Source organism: Mangifera indica, chromosome 4 (genome assembly GCF_011075055.1).
Source record: "Mangifera indica cultivar Alphonso chromosome 4, CATAS_Mindica_2.1, whole genome shotgun sequence".
Lineage (NCBI taxonomy): Eukaryota > Viridiplantae > Streptophyta > Magnoliopsida > Sapindales > Anacardiaceae > Mangifera > Mangifera indica.
In genome coordinates, this window is record NC_058140.1 from 16,284,462 (window position 1) to 16,308,126 (window position 23,665).

Genomic DNA, 23,665 nt, shown 5'->3' on the forward strand with positions numbered 1-23,665 from the left:
TAGTGGTTTGAAAATTTATATAAACTCCTTAAATGGAAGAATAGTATTAAAAAAGTTTCCTGTTTTAGCAGGACAAACAAACGTTTACTCCTGTGAGAGATGCTAGTAATAAACAATAAAAATAAAAATAAAAATTAATATGAAGTTAATAGGAAAAACGGTACAGTAAACAAAGTGTTATCCACGTAGTTTGTTGTGCATGTGGGGCTTAAGGCTTGGTCATCATAGAGATTGAAGCTGCTGAGAAATGTTGCAAGAGGTTGGCCATCATCTCTCTGGCTTATAAATTCACCTCATTCCCCCATTGAGTAGGACAACAATTGATTCCTCTTCATCATCTTGCCATCTTCTAACTTTTCACTGTTTGCTATAGCACTAGAAAGAAATATAATATCTCAGAGAGAGTAGAAGAAATTAAAAGATGGAAATGGAAGCAAGGATTCTTGTTGAAGACAACGCTGTTGATTGGAGAGGCAGACCTTCCTACTCTAACAAACATGGAGGAATGAAAGCCGCGGTTTTTGTGCTAGGTATATATCTAGTATATCTTTTATCTACATACTGTTGTGTTTCTTAGAAAACCTCGACGATACTAGAAAAAATTTATGAAACAGATATATGTTTCATTATGATCTATTTTCTGATCTTATACATGTTTATGTTTTGCATAAAATTGAAAGTACTCTGGCTTCTTATCTTCTTCACCAACTCTCATAGCTGACTACAGATAGAGTTTTAGGTGAAGCAAGCTCAGGTAGCCCATATGATTATGAACTGGTCTTATTGATTGATCACTTCGGTTTGACCATATTATTGGCTGCAGGGCTTCAAGCTTTTGAGATAATGGCCATTGCTGCAGTCGGGAACAATCTGATTACTTATGTGATAAATGAGATGCACTTCTCTCTGTCAAACTCAGCAAATATAGTCACGAATTTTATCGGCACTATCTTCCTCTTGGCCCTCCTTGGTGGCTACCTCTCAGATTTTCATCTTGGGACTTTTTGGACCATGGTTATCTTTGGTTTTGTTGAACTTTCGGTAAGTCTTTTCCTCGAACCAATAAAGTTAAAAACTGTAAATTCTCAGCTGTGACGTCATGAATAACTTGTTATTTTGTAAAAATATTTTCAGGGATTTATATTATTATCAGTCCAAGCTCATCTTCCTCAATTGAAGCCACCACCTTGCAATATTATGACCGATGGGGCAAATTGTGAAGAAGCAAAGGGGTTCAAGGCCTTCACATTTTTTGTGGCACTTTATCTAGTGGCCTTGGGCAGTGGATGTGTGAAGCCAAACATGATTGCTCATGGAGGTGACCAATTCAATCAGAACAATCCTAGGCAATCAAAGCAGCTCTCCACTTACTTCAATGCTGCATATTTTGCCTTCTCTATGGGTGAACTTATTGCCCTCACAGTTCTTGTTTATGTCCAAACTCATTCCGGCATGGATGTCGGCTTTGGAGTCTCGGCGGCTGCCATGGCAATTGGGCTCATCAGCTTGGTCTTCGGCACTCTTTATTATAGAAACAAGCCCCCTCAAGGCAGCCTCCTCACCCCCATTGCTCAGGTAATTATCAACAAATCTTTTATTCTCAATCGATATATAAAGTTAATAAATATTCTCTAGTGCAAAAATCTTGAGTTCTTGCAAAGCTGTACCTATTTCAAATATATAGATTGTTTAATTAGTAGTTGTTATTGTTGATAATGAAGGACAGAATCTTAATATGAAATATTAAATTCTGGGGTTAACTGTATTAATTGGCTGATTAAGTCATATATTTTTGTTGGGTTGACACTTATAAAAAGGTTGTTCAATAATACAAGCCTCTATCAAGACAAATAAACATAAAGCTGCCTACTGTGCTGACTCATTGTACTTGAAAATTTGGTCCGCAATGAATCATTTACCTCAATAATTAACCACAATTGCTCCAATTTTTTTCAGGTTTTTGTAGCAGCCATTTTAAAGAGAAAACAAATTTGTCCCTCTAGCCCTGAGATGCTCCATGGAAGCCAAAACAATCTGACCTCTGACAATTCAAACAATTTATCACTCCTCCAAACACCAAGATTCAGGTGGGTAATTAAGATCGGTTTAATTTTCATGTGAAATTAATTTTAAACTTTTGTTTTTTTGACTTTATTGATCCTATAATTACAATAAATTTATATTTATAAGATTCTTGGACAAAGCCTGCATAAAAGTTGAAGATGGAAGCAACAGAAATGAAAGTCCATGGAGATTGTGCAGTGTCACTCAAGTTGAACAAGTCAAAGTTATAATTTCAGTGGTGCCAATTTTTGCTTGCACCATAATTTTTAATACAATTTTAGCCCAGCTTCAAACATTTTCAGTCCAACAAGGGAGCGCCATGAACACAAAACTCACAAATTCCTTCAGCATTCCTCCAGCTTCTCTCCAGGCCATCCCCTACATCATCCTCATCTTCCTGGTGCCTATCTATGACACATTCTTTGTCCCCTTTGCAAGAAAATTCACAGGCCATGAATCAGGCATCTCCCCTCTTCAAAGAATCGGCATTGGACTCTTCCTCGCGACATTTTCAATGGTTGCAGCTGCCCTGATGGAGAAAAAGAGACGGGACCTAGCTCTAGAATCAAACGAAATCATCTCAATCTTCTGGATCACTCCGCAATTCTTGATTTTTGGCCTTTCGGAAATGTTCACAGCGGTTGGATTGATCGAATTCTTCTACAAACAATCCGTTCAAGGCATGCAGGCATTTTTAACATCTTTAACCTACTGTTCATACTCAATTGGATTCTATTTAAGCTCAGTTTTGGTTTCTATGGTGAACAAAATCACCTCAAATTCTTCAAGGGAAGGGTGGCTTAGTGACAATAATCTCAACAAAGACCGATTAGACCTTTTCTATTGGATGCTAGCAGTGCTCAGTATACTCAATTTTTTCAATTATCTCTTCTGGGCAAGTTGGCATTCTCGCAATTCAACTCCATTAGTCAATAGGGAGCAGAAAAATGACCAAATGATGAAACAAGGGGAGAATTTGAGCCACCATGGCTATAATTCATCAAAGAATAATAATGGGAGTATCAATGGAGATGAAAGCATCGCTTAAAATGATGATGTGATGACATTGTTAATGAATTATATAGATGATATTATATATAATTTCATGTATGTTTGTAGTATAATTGCAAGCTACTGAAAGGATGCTGAATGGCGGAAGCATATATATTTATATATATATACATATGCAAGAGAAGAAAGCCATAAGGAGATTCTTGTTAATGGCTACATGTATATATCATATATATATATATATATATATATATATATATATATCTACCAATACTTGATCAGTATCAAATTGTGTGCGTGTTTATTAGATGATTTTTGTACATTAGTTTTTTTTCTTTTTATCTAATAATATATCACCGTAAAGTCCAAATCATGGACTTCTTTTTTTCCTTTTTATTGTTATAAAATTTTGTGTTAACCAGCCATACTTGAGGCTGATAATTTAGTGGTAAAGAAGATCACGAACTTCTTTTCAAGGGTCCCCATGCTCTCAAAGATCTATTGAGGAAAGCCCATTGCCAAGATTCAATGCATTCTCTCTCCTTGTTTCATCACAAAGACAAAAAAGGGTACCCCGTCACTTTCTTTTGTGAAAGTGGGGGGGACTGGCTAGTACTACTGTACTAGTGCTCTCTTACGTGAAAGAAGGGCAAAACAAAATCTATCCAACTCTTTGATGTGATGCATGTGTTTGGAACGTAATCAAGCCGCTTTGTAGAAAGAAAAAAGGGGAATATATACAAAGGGTAATACCTAATGAATAAATGGTGAATATTAACACTTTATATATTGGAAAATTGAAATTTTTAACCTTATTTTAATCCGTGTATATATATATGTTACTCATTTTAAAACTTAAACAAATATATTACAACAGCAATCTACTTTTCCAAATTATCCCTCTTGAAATGTTCCATGCAAAGATTCTCTCTTTTTCTCTTTTCTTCCTCAGCTTTCAAGTGAGGACCCATACAAAGAGATTCTCTCTTTTTTTCTCTGTAACTTTGGAACTGTCATGTAAAAAATAGAACAAGTGCTCCAAAATGGAGTTAGTGTTTCAAAAACAAAAGAAAAAAAAAAAACTGAAAAGTAAAATAGATTTCAAATTAAGAATTCTTCGAAGTAAGAATATAAAACAAAAAGAGCAACTCGCTAAAACTTGACCACATCCACTTCATACTTTATATTAGACCCCAGCTACTAGGATGATCAAAGAAGATCATTTGGTAGGGTTTAACTGAAAAAAAAAGTTACTAATTGTTAAAAGCAAGGGTTTTTAAAAAGGGTTGTTGCGCCAACCCTCCTGATTGTAAATAAAAGGGATGCCAACCCTTTTAATTTTTTTTTAAAAAAAAAAAAATCTCAAGTGCTATGAATTTAAATTTTTTTTTTTAAAGTCTCTATACCAACCCTTTTTTAATTGTTTTTTTTTTTTAAAGTCTCAAGTGCTATGAAATTTTTTTTAATTTTTTTTTAAAGTCTCAACACCAACCCTTTTAAATTTTTTTTTTTTTAAATCTCAAGTATTTCAAGATGAAATAATGCATTAACATGAATATGGATTATGCATCAAGATGGAATAATGCATTTACATGTTTTCAGTAAGTACAATGAATATATATGAATAAGAAATGCATCAATATAAAATATTATAATGAATATATATGAATAATTCACTGACATGAATAGTGTATTTACTTTAATAGTTCACTGACAACTAGAGAAGAATATATTCTTTATGCTCTTGTTTGTGCTTTCTTACCTTTCACGTGAAAGTTTTGTTTGCTTCCATATATATGTGCAAGTTTTGGCAAATATTTTTTTCCAAAAGTGTTTGGTTGTTTGCTTCCATGTTTTCTCTAAAAGTATTTGCTTCTGCATAGATCATCGGATTGTTTTCTTGTTCACAAAGAAAATTTAACAAACAACTTCATCAATCATCGATACTATCAACGTAATAATAGGAAGATAGGTTAAGTTTTGTTATATAACCAACTTGATCATCAATACTAGCAAACCCTTGACATTAACACCAACCTGCTCTTCGTCTGGAATTTTTCTTAGCTTACATTTTGGTATTTTATAACTATCACTACAACATTAAACAATATTATAATAACTTTAAACAATAAAAATAACATGAAATAATAGCATTAAACAATCTAACAATATGAAATCATAATAAAATTAAATTTTATATGAAGTTATGAATATAAATCTACCATACTTATTTCATTGTCAATTGTTCATAAAGAAAACACATAACATACGAGCTTAAGTCAAGACTAACCTGAATGTGGATGATTTTGCTATGAAGCCTTTGTAGCAGATGTTAATTCTCTTAATAAATTTGACAATTTTTGTCTCTCCCTCCCTTGTGTCCAAATTGAATATTTTATAATGGTTTTCTCATGGGTTTTATTATTCAATCACGTGTCTTCTTCCATTAATAATTTATTTTTTTTATGCTGCAGAGATTCCTTCCTCACTTGAAAGCTAAGAAAGAAAAGAGAAAAAGTTACAGAGAAAAAAAGAGAATCTTTGTATAGGTCATTTCAAAAGGGGTATTTCAGAAAAATAGATTATTATTGTGGTATATTTGTTTAAGTTTTGAAATAAGTGATATATATATATACACGGATTAAAATAAGGTTAAAAATTTCAATTTTCCTTATATATATATATATATATATATATACTCATTTTGAGTACATAAATGTGTATACATTTATATATATAATAAATACTAATTTGGACATTAATAATAATATGTTACCGTATGATTAAACCTTTTTAAATTAAGAATAAATTAATATCCAAACATATAGTAATATATCATTAATGATATTTAAATTAGTATTTATCATAAGTATGCATAACACTACTTCTTTTCGTAATAATAATAATAATAAAAGTAATATTTATAGGATAACACAACTTTTTCCTTCTCTAAAATATCCGAAATAACAATTTGTCCCCTATCTTTATTAGTATTTGGTTGGGTCTTAATTTTTATTTTACAAATCAAGAAAAATATAAGGTTGATAATAAAAGTTATATCTAAAATAATATTTTATTTTTCATGTTAATGTTCTATCACCATTTATGTCACTTGATTACATATAAACTTTAATCTATTAGATTAAACACCAAAACTATAAAAAGATATTGATAACAAAAAAATACCTCAAGGGAAAAACTGAATTAAACTCTATTTACATGTCAAAAGTAATAAAGAGGGAGAGATGATGAGAAGTTGTGTTGTCTCCATTAATTTTGTTGTTTCTCTTGTCAATCAGAAAATTACTTTGCCTTTGTGCTGAGGAACATGTCTCAAACATGTCTTCTTGTTGCAATTTGATCCTTTCCCTAATGCTATTTTCATCAAACCATTGGTTAAAGATTCATGAATATGTTGGCTTAAAGAATGCTATTGTCCCCCACTTGAACAAAATTTTTGCCCCAATTCATGGAGTTCCATTCTTCTAGTCATCAATTTCATAATACTTTGCTCCACTATAACCAAGCACTATGTAGTGAAGGTCAAAAGATAAGAAAATAATAATGTATCTTTGTGTAGCCAAATTAATGATCATCATATATAAAAAAAGAAATATATTTTTTATTTATTGATTTTAGATGAATCAAGACTTTGATTGCCTTTACTTTCCTTATCATTTAGGTACCTTCTTGTTTTCAAAGAGCTATATTTGAAAGAAAACACACACAACTATTTTTCTCAAGTACAAAAAGATAGACTAAAAGAAATCTATTTCAATTAATTAGTATAACAATATTTCCAAATTTTGGTCCCTAAATCCATATAGTGTACTTGGAATGAATTAAAAACTATCCAAAAATTATGTTCAACTGATGAAGTATAGCCACTTTAAGTGTCTATAAAAGCCACTTCTTAAGTGTATATATATACAATTAATAATCTCTTCTTATGCAATTTTGATCCTCAAGATTTCATAATGCTTATGTTTAATGAGGAGAGGGTTGGACAACGAGTTATGTAACATAAATCTAAGTTGGATAAATATTTATCTGAAGACATTGATGATGACTAAAATTAGAAGCTTTTATCTTGAATTGGTGGAAGACGAATTCACCGAGATATCAAATTCTTTTTTAATAGCACAACATGTCTTGACTATGTTTGTTTCAACTGTTGCATTCGAGTCAACTTTTAGTACCAGGGTTGTATATTAAATTCATTTTATGTTCTCTTACTTTTAAGATGGTGGAGATTCTTATTTATGAACACAATTAGATAATTAGTTTGGTTTAATTGTTTGGTATATTTAGTTCAGTTATTAAATAGTTAATATATAAATAAGTTTGGTTTCGGTTTTACATTTTCACCAAACCAAAAATTTGATTTGGTTTATAAGTTCAGTTAACGGGTTCCATCAACCACTTTTGTTCATCAATTGAGGACTAAATTTGGTTAAAAAGGTTTTACATTGGGCCTAATGAAAGTTTAATTGGGCGTCATCACAGCCTTACTTATACCACATCCAAAAATGGGCTTGGCTTTGGCCCATTTACGTCTTCACAAGAATGAGATGAACATATTTGAAGGGTCTCGAGACGAGACGAGGCTTCTCTTTGAGTTTTAATCTTCTTCCTAGCTTTTTTCGTGTTTGCGTTGTGATTTTTTCCTTCGTTATTTTTCATTCATAAAGTTAACGGAATGCAAGGAGGAGAAGAGCTAAGCATAGAAGAGCTCTTTTCAAATCTTTCTACGTATAAAGAACAGCTTCAACAGGTTCTACTTTGTTATTATTGTATTCGTGAATGGCTTGAGTTTTTAATTTTGATTCGGTTTTCGCGCTCAATTTTTGGAATTACATAATGGGTATTTCCAAATTTGTGAATTCGGATTAGGATCTTTTTAGATTTAGATTAGAAGGTATTTTCGAATTGAACGAATTAGGGTTTTTAATGAAGAGTTCAGTTGTCAGTTTGAGCTATGTTAGAATTGATTCAGTTAATATTGTTGTGTGCCTTGGCTTTAATGGGTTGATATGTTGAGTTTGAGAGTTTGGATTAATTTTAGGTTCAGTTGTGTATGAAGTTGAATGAGTAGCTCTCTAATTTGGTGTGTACATTCATGAGAGATGAATCTATTTTGAAAGTGTTTTCTGAGTATTCTTAGCATAAGTTGCTACAAAAGTTACATATGCGGTTGTAGATTGAACTTGAGGTTTCTATTGTTCGTTTGTACAGTATGTGATTGTTTTAAAAGTTTCTGCGCTATTATGTGTCATTTTCTTTCTGTCCTCCTGGTTATCTATCATGCCTGCTAAATATAAAAATTTTAGCCAAACTTGTGTGATGATATGAGCTAAATTTATTTGTTGTGTCATGCATGTTATTCTCCAATTACTAATGACTTCTCTCCCATGATTGCACAGGTCAGACAGCTGTTGGTTGATGATCCTGGAAACTCCGAATATGTGGATATGGAAAGGGAACTCACTGAGGTGATTTTTATGATTAGTTACTTAGATATTGTCTTTCTTTACTTTCTTCGGTATTGATTCAACATCAAGCTATTTCTTTGGTCTCACTTTCTGTTTATCTGGGGACTCTCCTTGAGTTTTTTATGTATGGTATTAGTTTGAATATTGTTATGAGAAAAGGTATTCAACCACTTTCTAGCACTGAGCATTCATAAAATCACATTAGATGTTGTTTGGATGTCTAGGTTTTCTCTGTAGATCTTTCTATCATCTATCTTCCTCCTATTTTGAAGGATCAACATGTTGCTCAAACAAGCAACAAGAATTAACTGCTATGGATTCCATGGAGATTTGTTTTCATTTATGAGTTAGAAAGGTGAGGATGGTTCTTATGTTGAATAAAGTTCATATTCTCCAGAATTGGCAACTTCATGGAGAATGTAAAAAGAATTATTGGAGCTATATGTAAAAGTTTAGAGCCTCAACAAGGTGCACATCACTTCTATCTTGATTCCTGTGCAGGTGATGCTATGTGTCAGGATGGCCAGCCTACTTCCCTCTCACCTGATTTCAGATGTCACACTGAGATTCTAAGTTCGAAATTGACAATGATTTACCTTTCATGATCTAAATAATTGTATTCTTTTCTTGTATTAGACTTTTGCTAAAAGTTTTGGGGTGCAGGTGATTACTTTGACTGAGGAGCTCCTTGCAACTGCAAAGCAAAATGCAGTTTCTGGATCAGATACTGGAACAAGTGCTAATGCATCTCCTGGCTTGCACCAGTCTTATGGGAATAAAACGGTAAAGTAGCATCTTTCAGATACTATCTCTGGATTTTATTGTCAGAATGTCCTTCACACATGATGCAAGATATTGCATTAAGCACATGTAAAAGAAATATGGTTTTCTTTTCTTCTCTTTCTGTTACATGTACAAGCATAAATGTCCTGAATATGCTGGTTTTAACAGTTATATGCATGTATTCCAATTTGTTGTATAAGTTTGTGTTCCATGTCTTTGATTGCATAGGTAGGCTTCTTCAAGCAGTAGCTATTATTACAACTTGATTTGTCTTGTTTGAGGCTGCCCTCTGGCAGAATTTATATTTACACTCCTGCCAATCATTACTGATATCTTTTTTCTATATAAACTTTGTGTCTTTTTGTTGCTTTTACAGCATGTATTGCCAGGAAGGACTTTTATGGTTGTCTTTTTTTTTAAAAAATTTTATGAGATAACCATAACAGATTTTTTGGCTGATCTTGTACTTTTTCACATTTAGGAATCAGGTGGCATCTCTGCCCATCATGACGATTTTCCTGTGGGCTCAAAAATTCAAGCTGTTTGGAGTGAAGATGGGGAATGGTTTGTATAAAAAGAATCCACATCTTACTAGATTTTTATGTTTTCCCAAGTTCATTTTCTTTACCTTGTTTTTCCTTTTCTCTTTTTGATTAGTTGAATATTCAGGTATGACGCAACTGTTGAGGCTATTACTCCAAATGGATACTATGTAGCTTTTGATGGTTGGGGTAATAAGGAAGAGGTATCTTTCTGTCTCACGATTGAAAATTGAATTTCTATATTTTTTCCCAGTAAAATAATGGTTCTTGATTCGTTATAATTTTTACGTAGAAAGGCACCTGATCTTGCATAGTACTTTGGTATAAATCTAGAATGAAATTAGAAAACTATGGAATTGTGACCCATTCACTGATGGTCGCTAACCTCAGGTTGATCCTGCTAATGTAAGGCCCATTCAATTTAATGCTTTGTTGGAAGCTGAGAAGGTAGCTGAAGCTACAAAACAAGCAATAAAACGGAAAATTGAGCAAGCTGCTGCTATTGACTTTCAATCACGAAGTTTACCTGCAAAGCTTCGTATAAATCCTGAAGACCCAGAGGATGTGGTAAGTAGTATTTTTTCACATCAAAGTTTTGTATTGTTGTGGCCACTTGCACTGTACTCATTCTTTATCACTTGATGGGTATAGTTATTGATTTTATGATAATCTTTGTAACCATGGCACATCTACAGAAAGCCACCAAGCGGAAGAAAATACATGCTTTTAAGTCAAAAGTGAGGTTTGAGCAACTTGAAGTCTCCCAAAACAAGCGACAGAATGCTTGGCAGCAGTTCCAGACAACAAAAGGCAAGACTAAGAAGGTATGAATCATTTACATCCCTGCAAAATGGATCTTGAATATTGGTATAACATTGTACCACATTATGTTTCATAAATACGACTGCAGAAACTTCCCTGATGATTATTTTCCTCTCCCTACCCAGGTTGGTTTCTTCTCAGGCCGCAAACGAGAGAGCATCTTCAAGTCTCCCGATGACCCCCATGGTAAGGTTGGTGTGACAGGAAGCGGCAAGGGCTTGACAGAGTTTCAGAAGAGGGAAAAGCACCTGCATCTCAAGGGAGGAGGAAATGCAGAGATTGAAGATTAGACTCTTAACCTCATCAAATTTCTGGTGCATTTTGTATATCCTATGCCATGAGTCTTCCCAATGGCAAACCAGTTTAATTTTGTAGCTGATCCCAAAGTGAATAGGCTTCTGCTGGTAGGATTTTGACTCAGGGAAGGAACATGGTTAAACATGATACAGAAAACTGCTTTGTTAAGAACATTTGTTTTATAGAATAATGATAGTACTTTTCTTAACTGTTGTTTTCTGGTTAAGTTGTTTTTGCATCTCTTTTCCTTTTTACAAACAGTTAAAAGTGATATATGAAATGGCGGGGACTAACACCCAGAAAAATAAAGGTTCCGAAAGGATAAAAAATAGAGTATGAGCACTCTAGCAAGTGTTTACAATTAGTGGAAGGGTATGAATGAAAATTGTCTTTGTAATAGTAATGTTATGAGAAGCCTCTGGAACTGTTTCAACATACATCTAGACAGAAATGAACCAAAAATTTGTTTCATTTTGTGGTTGGTTGAATAATAATTGATGTATCATAACGGGCATTGAAAAACTCAGACAAGATAAATTTGTGATGTTTGCTTAACATCATTGTGATGAAATCCTTAGTTACAACTTACGTAGTGTTATTATTATGGCATATGACATAAAATCTCAATTGCCCATGCTGGATATAAAATAATTGCAAGAAATTAAAATACAATTAAAAAATGATTTTTTTATTATTTAACAAAATCTTTTGATATTGTATTTTCTAAAAATTGAAATATTAGCCTAGTATTTAAGATCATACCCAAAAACTATTTTAGAAAAGTTGTAAAAAGAAAAAAGTAAATTTCAAAGAGATTAAAGGGACCTAAAAGTTAATGAGAAACCAAACGTAATAGCACACCACCGCACAAATACATGATGGAATCCATTTATATAATCAAATCGCCTTCTGTCATAACACAAAAAAACACAAGAAAACACAAACATATGAAAGTTGAAATGACAAATCCCAATTAGATTCCGCCACGAGCATCACATTACCCCATTACATGGAAGTTAAACCAGTGAAAAGCGAACGTGTATTTTTTTTCTCTGCGTTAAAAAATACAGAACAAAATATGCATTGTTCCAATCCTAATTATGCAGACCAGAAACTAGGAGAACAATGTGAGAGTCATGGTGTGCCATAGAAACATTTTTTTCAACCTATACATGAACATGATCATTAGCTATCTTTTTGTATAAAGCAGGCTGCTGCTGCTTCACGCAAAATTTTAGGATTTTCAATTTTCAATCTCAACCCCTTTGTACATCAATCATCAAATGGGGTTCTAATGTTTCCAACTCTCACTTGCTTTGTTCTTTTTTTTTTTTCCCTAAAAGCTACTACTCTTTGCAAGCACCAAATCTTGGGTTTATAAATCCTTGAAGTAAGATTTTGCTACAACAGGCTTCAATAAGAGTGCCTCACTCATTCCGGATGGAGAAATATTTGTCCCATAGCACTGGAGATTTTGAGATTTCACTCATAAGGCTCTTGAATTTAAGGCTGCAGTCTCCTCCACTGCAAAACAAGAAACATACACAACAAATTTATGTTATGTGGATTGGATGAGCTCAAAGCAGTCAAGCAAACTTGTCCACAGTCGTGCCACTTTCAGTTAACATCACTGTAATGGACTGAAACTAGGTCATTCTATGCACTATTCAATCTTATTGGCAAATTTTTGTTTTCATATAGGCTTAACAGAAACACATGCTGAATTCAGACATTAAAACTAACCTTATTCTATTCAGGGATGCAATTGCTCTAAGGGCACTACGAATCATGTCTTCGTTACGATCTACTTCTTGCTTGACAGCATCTTGCTTTGGCTTAAAATTGATAGTCTTTTGGAGGGGATCCACCAATGAGTCCAACACTGAATTCGAAGAGTAATACACGAGATTAAATATAGTTTGTTCATTTGAGTCTCAGAAATTTATAACAAATTCAGTATGTACAACTAGTTACATCACTAACCTGCTAATACAGCAGATGGACATTTATCAGCAAGCTTAGAAAGAATAAGATGGCAAGGCATTTTAACATCATAATGATCTGGAGTAAAAGCAAGAAATCAAATCAAATCAAAGCTAATAAAATCCATAATCCCATTCAATTAATGTGTAATATAAATGTCATTAAGGAGCAATGGGAGTTGAAGGATTCACTCAACAATTTCATTCTGTCCAACACTTACCATCAAGACCAGATTTTAGGTAAGGTACAATGAAAGATGAAGGGTTCACTTGATCAAGACAACTGTCCAGCAATGTGTCTACACATTCAAAGGCAGCTTTCCTCAATTCAAGTCCATCATCTACAGTGTGCTTGAAAGGACCAAGATCAACAGTTCTTATCAGCTCTTTCTGCACCAAGCCAAGAATATACAATAAGAAAATAAACCTAAAAATTTTTAAACAAAACATCTCAATTTTTATCAATGACTTCAAAATCCTTTGAGAAACCTTGTCATAAAAAATCTACCCTTCATGATAACAAAAATATATCTAGTACACAGCACAAAAAGAACCAACAATTAAGAGGGCTAAACAACAAACTTGAATCAATTCTCAACTTACCTTAACAATTGTTTGATCATAAAGAAGGGGAAGCAGTTCCGGAAGAAGTCCCTTAATGAGATTAGGCTTATTGTGAGCAAATGTACTCAAGGCCAACACAGCTGCACGCCTGACATGCTGCACATCCATACATATTATGCAAGTGACAATAAGGTTCTAAACCTCAACTCACTACAAAACAAAAATTTTATATTTTTGCATAAGAGAAAATAACATTTTAAAGTTACCCTGTCTTGATCTTTAATGAGCATAAGGAATGATGCAATTTCAGGGTATATAATCTCATCAATCTTCTCTTGTCTCTCCACTATAGAATATTTTACTGCAATGACAACTGTAGCTCTAGTAAATGCTGCTGGACTAGCCGTTCTCACCTACAGAAAATAAGGAAAAAGAACAAAGAAAAAAACTCTATCAAATGCCCATGCTACATATGATTAAGAGAGAGCTAAAAGTCCTCTTGATTTGGAATACTCGGATACCTTCAATGCAGGAACAAGTTTTACTGGTTCAATAAGTGCAATTTTACCCAAGCACTCAGCTACTACATTACGAACACCCTCTTCATCACTTTCACAATGGTTAAATAATAATTTAAGTATTTTCTCAACACTAGACTCCTGGAACTCTGCTTTGTCTACAGATTGTCTGACAATAACCTGCATAAAGGAAATTTAGAAATTAAAACACAAATTTCAGTAGGAAAAATGCATCCATGTCAAATAGAGTCCTAGTTAATGAAGCCATACCTCCTTGAGGGAATGAAGTAAGAGATATTGTTTCTTCTGTTGATTATCAATCTGGTCCAAGATAAATGGTAAAAATTTGGATAAATTCCCAACAGCAATGTTCCCAAGAGCATAAGAAGCAGCAGACTTTATCTCTTCAAATGGAGACTGGAAGGACTCAATAATAATAGTTTCTATGAGTGCATGCGAGCTCAGATCTTTTCTTCTTCCAATCTCACCCAGACATAGTAATGAAAGGTGCTGCGTAGCCTGGAAAGCAAAGGTAAATGCAATTACCAGAAGTACACTACAGGATATTTGACTGGTATAGAATTGGAGAATCATATCAAATTGATATGAAATTTGAAAGAAAATCATCAACCGTTCCTAATGATATTACGACCACAATGATGCAGTATTAAGTCTATCTCATTCAGTAAAACATAGCCAAACATGACCGTTCTATCTGCAACTCCCTCTCAGGTATGCCATTAATGCAAATAAGACATCAATAAAAATTTCAAAATATTTACTTGAGAATAAACTTACTGAATTTGTGCTGCTGTCATCTTTAAGGATGCCAGTAAGCATTTTCACAGTTATTGAGCATTTCTGATCACCAGCAGCCAGGCAGAGAACAGCCACACACTGGGCTATAGAATAAAGAGCTTGTTTTGCAACCCCACCAGACTGAGGAGAAGGTTTAGCACTTGAAAGAAGAGATTCCAACAAAACATCAAAACTTGTATTTGCAGAATAGACTAAGGCAGCAAAAAAGCTTTGTAAAGCCTGCAATATCAACCAAACAAAGATTAGTGAACTTGAATAATTCAAGTCAATTAAGATATAGAAACCCAGTTATATCACAGTTAGTACCACAAGGGCTTGACCCTGCAGCAAAGAGCTTTTAATTAATGCTAGAGCCTGAGGAAGAACTTTATTCCTAACAGCTAAACCAACATTCGGGCTTGACCTCTTGTCAGCCATTAAAGTGCAGCAAAGCTCCAAGGCAAGAGCAGTCATATGCAAGTCTGAATCACTGCAATAAAAGCAAATCAATATAACTATAGCTAAGGAACTTAGAACAAAGCAGTCAACCATGTCAAATTTTCAGACGAGTCCAAACTAGAAGTAAAAACCTTATCAGTGTTGACAATTCTATTATAATAACTTCATAAGCAGATGCACCAATTTTGTCACCATAAGCTACAATTAGAGAATTCAATGTCCCCAGTGTTGCCTGCCTCAGTGCTCGATTAGCCTATTGCCCAAGTTAATAAAGAAGTCAGTATTTTTCTAGACATGTCTTCAATTCAACAGCAAATAAAAAAACTTCACTACCTTTCGCAGGAATGTCGTCAACTCTGTGATTACATTCTCCAAAACACATGAGAGATCTAAGTGAAGCAGTGAAGCAGCAATGACAGCAAATGCCTGGATTCAAAACTAAGGTTGTAAGTAAGCAAATCCTCAAAGACTATTAGATGCATCCATCAACAGATCCTATTATCAAATTTAATATCCCAAAAACCTAAATTGAAGGAATTTTTATTTTATGAATTAAAATACAATATAATGCAATACGCTAAATGCACAATGTGCACTATGTATCCAAGAAAGAAACTAAAAGTTTTCAGCCATTCAAGATGACACTTTTGACTCATTAATGAAAAACAACAAGCTGTACAACAGAGCTCGAAACCCTAAACTCAGTTCTACTTAACCCAAGAAAAAATGTAAACTAATTTGGATCAGGCAGCTTATAACTTAGCAGACTGAAAATATACACCCACACACAATTTAGACCTTGTGAATGGATGGAGGTGGTGACAACAAAGCAACTCACACAAATATCTAATAACGAGATACAAGAGTTCCAACAACACAATCATAACAGTAATTTATATTTCAACAGACCAACCTTTACAGCTGTAAGCCTGGTAATCTCATTTCCCATGCGGTCAACAAGTACAGGTAGACATGAAGGTAGTTCTGCAGTAAGGTTATCACCAAATGTTGAGATGACAAGTCCCATGCAAGTAATAGCACACTCCTTAACCTCCTGGAAAAAGGAAAGCAAGAGATAATATAGGTAAACTCTAGACAAAAATATAAATCAACAATATACTTTAACCAAAGAAAAAGAAAAAACCAAAATAACACAAAATTCTTCTGACCTGATCTTGATCTTGGTTTGTCAAGCGTGACATTATGGCATTATAAATAGGATGAACATAAGGTTTGAAATCAAAACCAAAGCTCTGCAGCACAAGTCATTCAAATAATTGAACAACATCCTAACGAATCTTGAAGTGCATAAGAATTACACCAATCTCACCTCAATACTAGGGCGGACGACACGGACAAGTTCTCCACATACTCTTAATGCCTCAGCTGTTACTTTGTAGTACCGCTCACCAACAGCAGATAAAACAGGGCTAGAAAGAGCCTGCAAGAACATCAGTCAAACACATTACATATGTTCAGTTATTTGTTTGAATCAATTATAAGCAAAGGCGATGGATTCCCTCCAAGTTGTCTTGTAACTTTCTTTAAAGTAAAGAGGAACGTTATTAAATGCAGATGAGTACCGAATGATCAAAGAAAATTTCACTTTTTAAAGGATTTACAGAAGGTCAAAACATTTGACATTCATGTACTTAAGGTTCAACACAAGGTAGACTAAATAACAAACATGATCCCTATATTCCAAAACCCCTAGTTCAAAATTTATGCAACACAAAGTTTCAATCAGTCATATCTTTCTTTCCTTTTTGGTTCAAGTATGAACATAAGCATTTCTCTATTCTAATATATCTAACCACAACACCATACTCGGCTAAATTCATCAGAATTCATCACACTAATTAAACACGAGACATTCTGTTGGTGCCCAGAAAGAAATCACATCAACACTACACCCCTCATGAACATACAACTCTTTCTTGTTCTAGGAAAGCAAGCATCTCTGCCAACCCCTACTGCCAAGGGTTAAAATCATAAGTTCACTAATGAAGCCTGGCCAACTTAGTTTTTTAGCACACTGGAGTAAACTACCTGAAAGGGACATTTTCCTTGAGTACCATGACTTCAGAAACCTTAGATGAACGAGTTTCGGATATGAGAGGTGAATGATAGAATAAGAAAAATTTAAAAAAAAAAAAATGTGCCCAAAAATAAACAATAAAGTGAAAAAAACAATTGAACTATCAAGTGTACCTTGATGTAGGGGTGGAAAACAGTAGGTGAATGTGAAGACAAAACCAATCGTGTGAAAACAAGAGCTTCAATCTTCAAATTTGAAGTAGATGATTTGTCCTGGATAAAATATATACATGTATAGAGAAAAATCAAAGCATCAGCATCTGAAATTAATTTACACTATAATTCAATTTCAACATATAACAATTTGACTCACATTTAGTGCCTTTTCAATTCCTGGAATCAGTGATCCAATGTGGTCTGCAAGGCAGTCGGGCAAGACAACCACAAGTTCTCTCAAAACAGAGAATGCACCAACCTGCAGAGACATGATATATAGAATTATATTGAATACATTACCAATAACACCCAAGATATCTGCAACACTTACCTTTGTCTTGATAGATTTCTCTCGTAGTTGCCTATTTATAGATTTAACAATCTTTGGAACTTCTTGCTTCAATAACCATCTTGGGCTGCACAATGTTAGCATTCACAATGATATATCAATAGTGTCAATATAACAGTTATAATTATATTACAATATGCCCAACGAAGATCAATAAAGGAAATGCATTCTGCAGACCTCGAAAGTACAGCTAAAAGGTGTTGATATGCAACAATTAATCATTTTTTCTAAAAATCCATGGTGGCTATGAGGCATATTATTTTAATCGGCATTCCCAATGAACCATAAACCTCTAAAATATCAGTCAGAAAGGAATGGTTTTTAAAGATCCACAATCAACACTCAGTACATTTGAAAGAGGCACATAAAAAATTGTAGCAGGTGATATGACTTTGTAGAATTGAAATTCAGAAGCTCAAAATCATATGCAGGTATATAAAATCTTGGGCAAACCATGTACAGAAAAGCATCAATTAACAATAACACTGGCATTTTAAGTACAAACAGTACTCACCTCCCTTCATCCGTGTCAATCTGCCCTTTTGTAACATTACCAGTTTGACGCAGCAACTCAATAAATGTATTGAATACATCCATCTGCAGAAAAATAACATAAGATAAAATCCAAAGGTAACAAAATATCTATAGACAATTAATTCTTCTAGATCACCTTGACATTCTCTTCCCTTTCTTTAAATCTATCAATCAATTTTGGACATGCCTGCACAATCAAAGAACTACAATGTTAAAAAGTTTTCCTCAAAAAAAAAAAAAAAAAACATAGCAAAATTTCAAAAAAAGGTTGAAACAAATATGTTGGACCACCACATTAGTTCAAATAAACAATGTTTTTGTCCCCAAACTGGAACTTAACTGGGTCAAAGGCCCGGTCCAGGAAAAACCCAGACCAACTAGTTGGACTGGCGGTAAAACCAAGAAAGCAATACTATTTAATATAAATATTTATAATATACCACAAGTTTCATTTGTGGTTTGATGGTTCGGGTCCCAGCATTTGTGTAATTATTGGTTTTTTCATTATCTGTTTTTTTGTATTTGTTTTCTTCATTTCAGTCACCACCAGAGTCCTCTCTCTCTCTCTCTCAGTCTCACAATTGCATCTCTTCTCAACTCAATCTCCTCTCACTCTTGTCTTTCTTCAATTCGACCTCCTCTTCTCATTCTCAACTCGCACCATTCTCTTCTTAATAAGCTAAAACAAGACTAGAAAGAAACTACAAAAGAAATTGGATTTCTTCTTCATTCCATTTCCAGAAACAAAGCTAATTCTGATTGACAAATATGGAAGAGTTAAAGCTTTAGAGTTTAGATGAAGAAATTAGGAATAAGAGATTTCACTTTTTAGTTTAGAAATTGGGAATTGGGAAGAACAGTGTCGTTTAATTTTTTTTTTTAAACATAATTTTTGTGTACGCTCTACACTTGGCCTGCTTTTGATTTGCGAACTGGTGCAAAATCACTGGTTCAACCACGGGTTGGAGCAGTTCAAAGGCTCAAACAGTTTTTTCTTTGATCCTCCCACAAAGCCTTCTGAGTACCGGTAGGACTGGTCCGACAAGCCAGTCCGATTTGGTTTTCAAAATCATACAAATAAACCCTAAACTAGCCCATAATTCATCTTTAGATTCAAGAAAATCATGGGGACCTCTCAGAAACCTTACAGAAACCAAAATTTTTTTTTTCAAGTCTATTACTTGTTACCAAAACCCTACAGTTACAATCTTATACTCAAATCCATTCAAGGAAAATGGAAAATCTAATTATTAGTGCATGGCAGATTCATTTTCATCACCCAAATATATAAATTCCAAAATATTGTCACAGATATACCTCATCATATAACTTTGACAAAATCTCAGGACGAGATACAATAAGGGCTGCCAAGCATTTAGCTGCTGCTCTTCGAACTTTCCAGCTGACATCTTCATCGTCTGTGTATTCATTTGCACTCTCACTGAAAAAAAGATAGGAATAAGCAACAAGTCTATCATGCAAAAAAGAATTATGTTTAGACACAACAAAAACATACTCATCTTCCTCCTCCTCATGACTCTCATCATCAGTGTCTTCCTCCATATTATCAGTAAAGTTTGGGTCATAACTTAGATATTCCAAAGTAAGATGAAGAATTTCATCACAATAGGAAGCAATATCTCTTGGACATCTGAGAAGAAAACTTTCTAGTGCCTGCATGCAGAAGTTAACAGATATAAAAGGCTTTAAAAAATTGGCACAGCAAAAAGAGAAGCATGCATGATAAAAAATCAAATGAATTATTTCCCTTCCCTCCCACACATAGAAAACATATAGGAGAAAGAAAGAACCTGCATGCTATATTCACGAAGCTCTTCATCGTTCTCTGATGCACTCGTGCAATAATCAATCAGCACTGGCACGGTGTCTCCAAGATGAGGTCCAAAACGATATCCAACAGCACGACTAAAATACCAATGTCATAATTTGTTAAATACGCAGATTTAACTTTCATGAAAAAGCAGAAAACAATTCCATCTCTATTGATTTACATTCCAACAAAAATGGTTCAATGTGTAACCTTTTTACTTCATCAACTTTCATCCACTTCTTTCAAAATATAAAATCACAAGGATATAAATGCACACTGTAAAAACAAAAATGAAGATTACCTTAAGGCACCAATCATTTGAATGTTTGTACGAATCATATCAGTTTTTGAGCTCTTTCGTCTTAAATTACAAACAACATCAACTGTTGCCTTCGCCAACAGATCATCTGACAAGCTTGATGCAAGAGATGCTGGAGACCAAAGATATTGTTCAGGTAATCTATCTATTTTACTACACAAATAGTTCAAACTTCAATATAAAAAACTATATTGAAAATGGATTTCACACATTATCCAAAAATGAAATTGGTCAAAAGGTCATTAATCTTACCAATGCATGAAACTGTCTTCTTTCTGATACTGGCTTGATTGGAATTCAATTGAGTCAAAAGTGCATTTAATAGCACCTCATGATCACTAGCCATTAGACTTCCGAATTTATGCAGGACATCGCATAATATATCAAGACATTCACATTTTATCTCTGTACTCTTGTCCTAGAGACCCAAAAAAAATCAATCAGATAAACATACAAGAAAAATAATAATCATGGGTATATTCTCATTCTTGTTTCCAAGATATATCCATTCCTTAAACATTATAAATCAACGCAGAGTAAAGTTTCTATGGTAAATCCTCTATCTATAAATCAACGCAGTTGAATATTGTCCATGATAACATTCTCTCAAGATACAAGATCCTGACAGTGAACAAAAAAGATAATCAGGAGAAGTGCCCTTAACAGTTTGGTGGTAATAATTTACAGACAAGATCCTTCCAATGAAATTAGCAGCTATGTTATTGACAGCTAAATCATTCTAAATGTCCCCTTTGTAATAACATACACACTCTTTTTATCAAAGTTCCCTAAATTTTTCAAGCAAATAGGCAGTGATAAGCTCTTTTTTAGGAACTCACCAGGGCAGTTATTCCTCTTGTCAACTCTGGAGTTAGTGAAGTATGAATAGATTGAGCCAGAGAAGGAGTAGTCACTTCAGAGATAATTGTCTTCAAAGCTATGCTTGCAATGTCACGATGTTGATCTTTCCCATTCAGCAACTTGTAGCATAACTTCTCAGTCATCTCAACAACTCGTGGCTCACTAATCTTTTTAACCAGTGGAGCAAGACTGCAAAACAACAGTATGCAAGCAATAACAAACTATACTCTCTCCCTATGATTCTTCCCTCAAGAAAAAATGTAACAAACAAACCAAACATGTCAAACAACACAATCCATAATTAAATGGCATACCATTTGACAGCCAATCCAGAAACATCGCCAGCAACATCATCAAGCTGCTGAACAACAATATTTGAGAGCTTAACCTCAAGATCAGAATCAGCCTTAAAACTCTCCTTATTTAATTCATTCAGCAAATCAGATGTTGCCATGTATCTGTAATCTTTATCTTTACCAGTAATCTACACACAACCAAATAAGGGTCAAAAAACAGAACTAAAATACACAAAATCAATTAAATAATCAAAAATCACAAAATCAACAACAATAATTATAATAATGAAATACCTTTTCAAGAATCCCAGTCATCTGTAAATTCGCCATATTGGTGAAAATTGGCAATGCTACCTTATATCACAATCTAAACAGAAAATTCAGAAACAATGTAAACCTTAGCTACATAATCAGAAGACCAACGATAATCTATAAAAACAAAAACAAAACCAAAATATGAAGGTAACATGGATGCATAAATTAAAACCCACAAAGAAAAAAAAAAACCCTCAGAATCCAAATTCTTTCACGAAATCAATAAATAATCCTGCACTACAAAATCCTAACAAACTTCAAAAAATCAAAACTTTGAATATAAAAAAAGGCCAAAAATCAGCTGCTAAAACTCCCCTTCTAGATACACATTATAGTGTTACGCATAAAACAGTAAATAGAATAATCTAAACAAATATAAGAAAAGTTTCAGAAAGTTAACCCTAGCGATTGAGGGAGACAAAAGATAAAGTCACAGTGAAATCGAGCCAGAAAACGAGTAGAAAATGACAACGGATTAGAAGAGAATTGATCGACGGTGAAAAGAGAAACGTACCGAAAGAGAGCTTGGTATTGGGTTCACTCTCACTCTCTTTTACTCAAATGACGCTTGAGTTTATTGAGGACTTTAGCTCTGCTTGGTTTGCTTTTTATTATTATTATTATTTAAAAAAAAAAAATTTTTAGCAATGCAATGTGAATTTATTTTTTTATACACAATTTATATACATAATAATATATAATTATATAATTAAATAATTTTAAAATATATATCATCATATGATAAAAAAAAATTTAATCACATGATAATATTTTATCTATATATATAAATTGTGTATCAAAAATATATATATATAATTTTATTGTTTTTTTTATGTTTTTTTCTTTTCTTCTTCTCCTTAGATGGGGAGAATTGGGACTCGGGGCACGTGAGTCGTGTCCGGTGGGGTGTCTTGTGTTTTTAAGGTTTTGGGATACTAACAATTTAGTCCCTGCGATGATTAGCGCTAAATGCCATTCTCATGAAAATTTTAAGATACTTTTGGTCCCCAAGGTAGGGGCTGCTAATATCATGGACTAAAATGTCAATGAAAATTTTCAAGCGATGCCTTAGTCCCTGATTGAGGTTTGGTACAAACAAATTTTTTTTTTTAAATATATAGATTATTTAATGATATTTATTTGTACATATAATTATATTTTTATTAATAACATATTTTTATATGTGAAAATCATAAGGGGTCGTTTGGTTCAATATTTTAAGATTATCTTAATAATTTATCTTTTATTTCCTTGTTTGGTTTATCAATAATAAAAGATTACTGTAATCTTCTATTATTAATGCTAACGTGACAAGTAATATAGGTGGTAATCTGATTACCACCTTCACTTTAGGTATTTAAAGATTATCAAGGTAATCTTGATTTTGTTATAATTATATTATTATTTATTAATTTACAAAAATAAATTTATTTTTAATTAATATGAAAAATATTTAAAAATAATTATATTCAAGGACATTTAAGTAAAATAATTTACTAATAATTTTTTATTAATTTTAACTAAACACAATAATTATTTATACCTATCAAATTTTATCAAACATAGTAGTTATTT

At 33.3% G+C, this 23,665-nt stretch overlaps 3 protein-coding genes across 4 annotated transcripts; 2 read left to right on the forward strand and 1 right to left on the reverse strand.

The window, feature by feature from the left end:
- Positions 1-259: 259 nt before the first annotated feature.
- On the forward strand, positions 260-3,464 carry LOC123213191 (protein NRT1/ PTR FAMILY 4.3-like). Its single transcript, XM_044632573.1, has 5 exons — positions 260-530; positions 824-1,041; positions 1,135-1,575; positions 1,957-2,087; positions 2,191-3,464. Exons 1-5 carry the CDS (start codon positions 422-424, stop codon positions 3,110-3,112), a joined length of 1,821 nt encoding a protein of 606 aa, XP_044488508.1. The 5' UTR covers positions 260-421; the 3' UTR covers positions 3,113-3,464.
- A 4,205-nt stretch (positions 3,465-7,669) lies between these two features.
- Positions 7,670-11,219, forward strand: LOC123215075 (survival of motor neuron-related-splicing factor 30). Its single transcript, XM_044635132.1, has 8 exons — positions 7,670-7,849; positions 8,499-8,567; positions 9,231-9,350; positions 9,832-9,914; positions 10,020-10,095; positions 10,283-10,459; positions 10,588-10,716; positions 10,840-11,219. Exons 1-8 carry the CDS (start codon positions 7,775-7,777, stop codon positions 11,002-11,004), a joined length of 894 nt encoding a protein of 297 aa, XP_044491067.1. The 5' UTR covers positions 7,670-7,774; the 3' UTR covers positions 11,005-11,219.
- An 808-nt stretch (positions 11,220-12,027) lies between these two features.
- Positions 12,028-22,689, reverse strand: LOC123214144 (cullin-associated NEDD8-dissociated protein 1-like). Of its 2 annotated transcripts, none has more exons than XM_044633882.1 (29): positions 22,605-22,689; positions 22,070-22,142; positions 21,794-21,963; positions 21,458-21,668; positions 20,871-21,036; positions 20,601-20,730; positions 20,280-20,394; positions 19,985-20,142; positions 19,786-19,909; positions 18,605-18,655; positions 18,449-18,531; positions 17,917-18,001; positions 17,743-17,844; positions 17,544-17,642; positions 16,663-16,773; positions 16,502-16,585; positions 16,246-16,386; positions 15,666-15,758; positions 15,464-15,585; positions 15,201-15,363; positions 14,874-15,113; positions 14,346-14,594; positions 14,079-14,255; positions 13,824-13,970; positions 13,597-13,713; positions 13,215-13,383; positions 12,995-13,072; positions 12,755-12,893; positions 12,028-12,535 (listed from the first exon to the last, which is right to left on the reverse strand). In XM_044633882.1, the coding sequence occupies exons 2-29, from the start codon at positions 22,103-22,105 to the stop codon at positions 12,439-12,441; spliced, it is 3,657 nt and encodes a 1,218-aa protein (XP_044489817.1). In that variant the 5' UTR covers positions 22,106-22,142; positions 22,605-22,689; the 3' UTR covers positions 12,028-12,438. The 2 variants fall into 2 exon arrangements, with proteins under 2 accessions (XP_044489817.1, XP_044489818.1); XM_044633883.1 differs by having other exon boundaries at positions 22,491-22,618.
- Between the last annotated feature and the right edge of the window lie 976 nt (positions 22,690-23,665).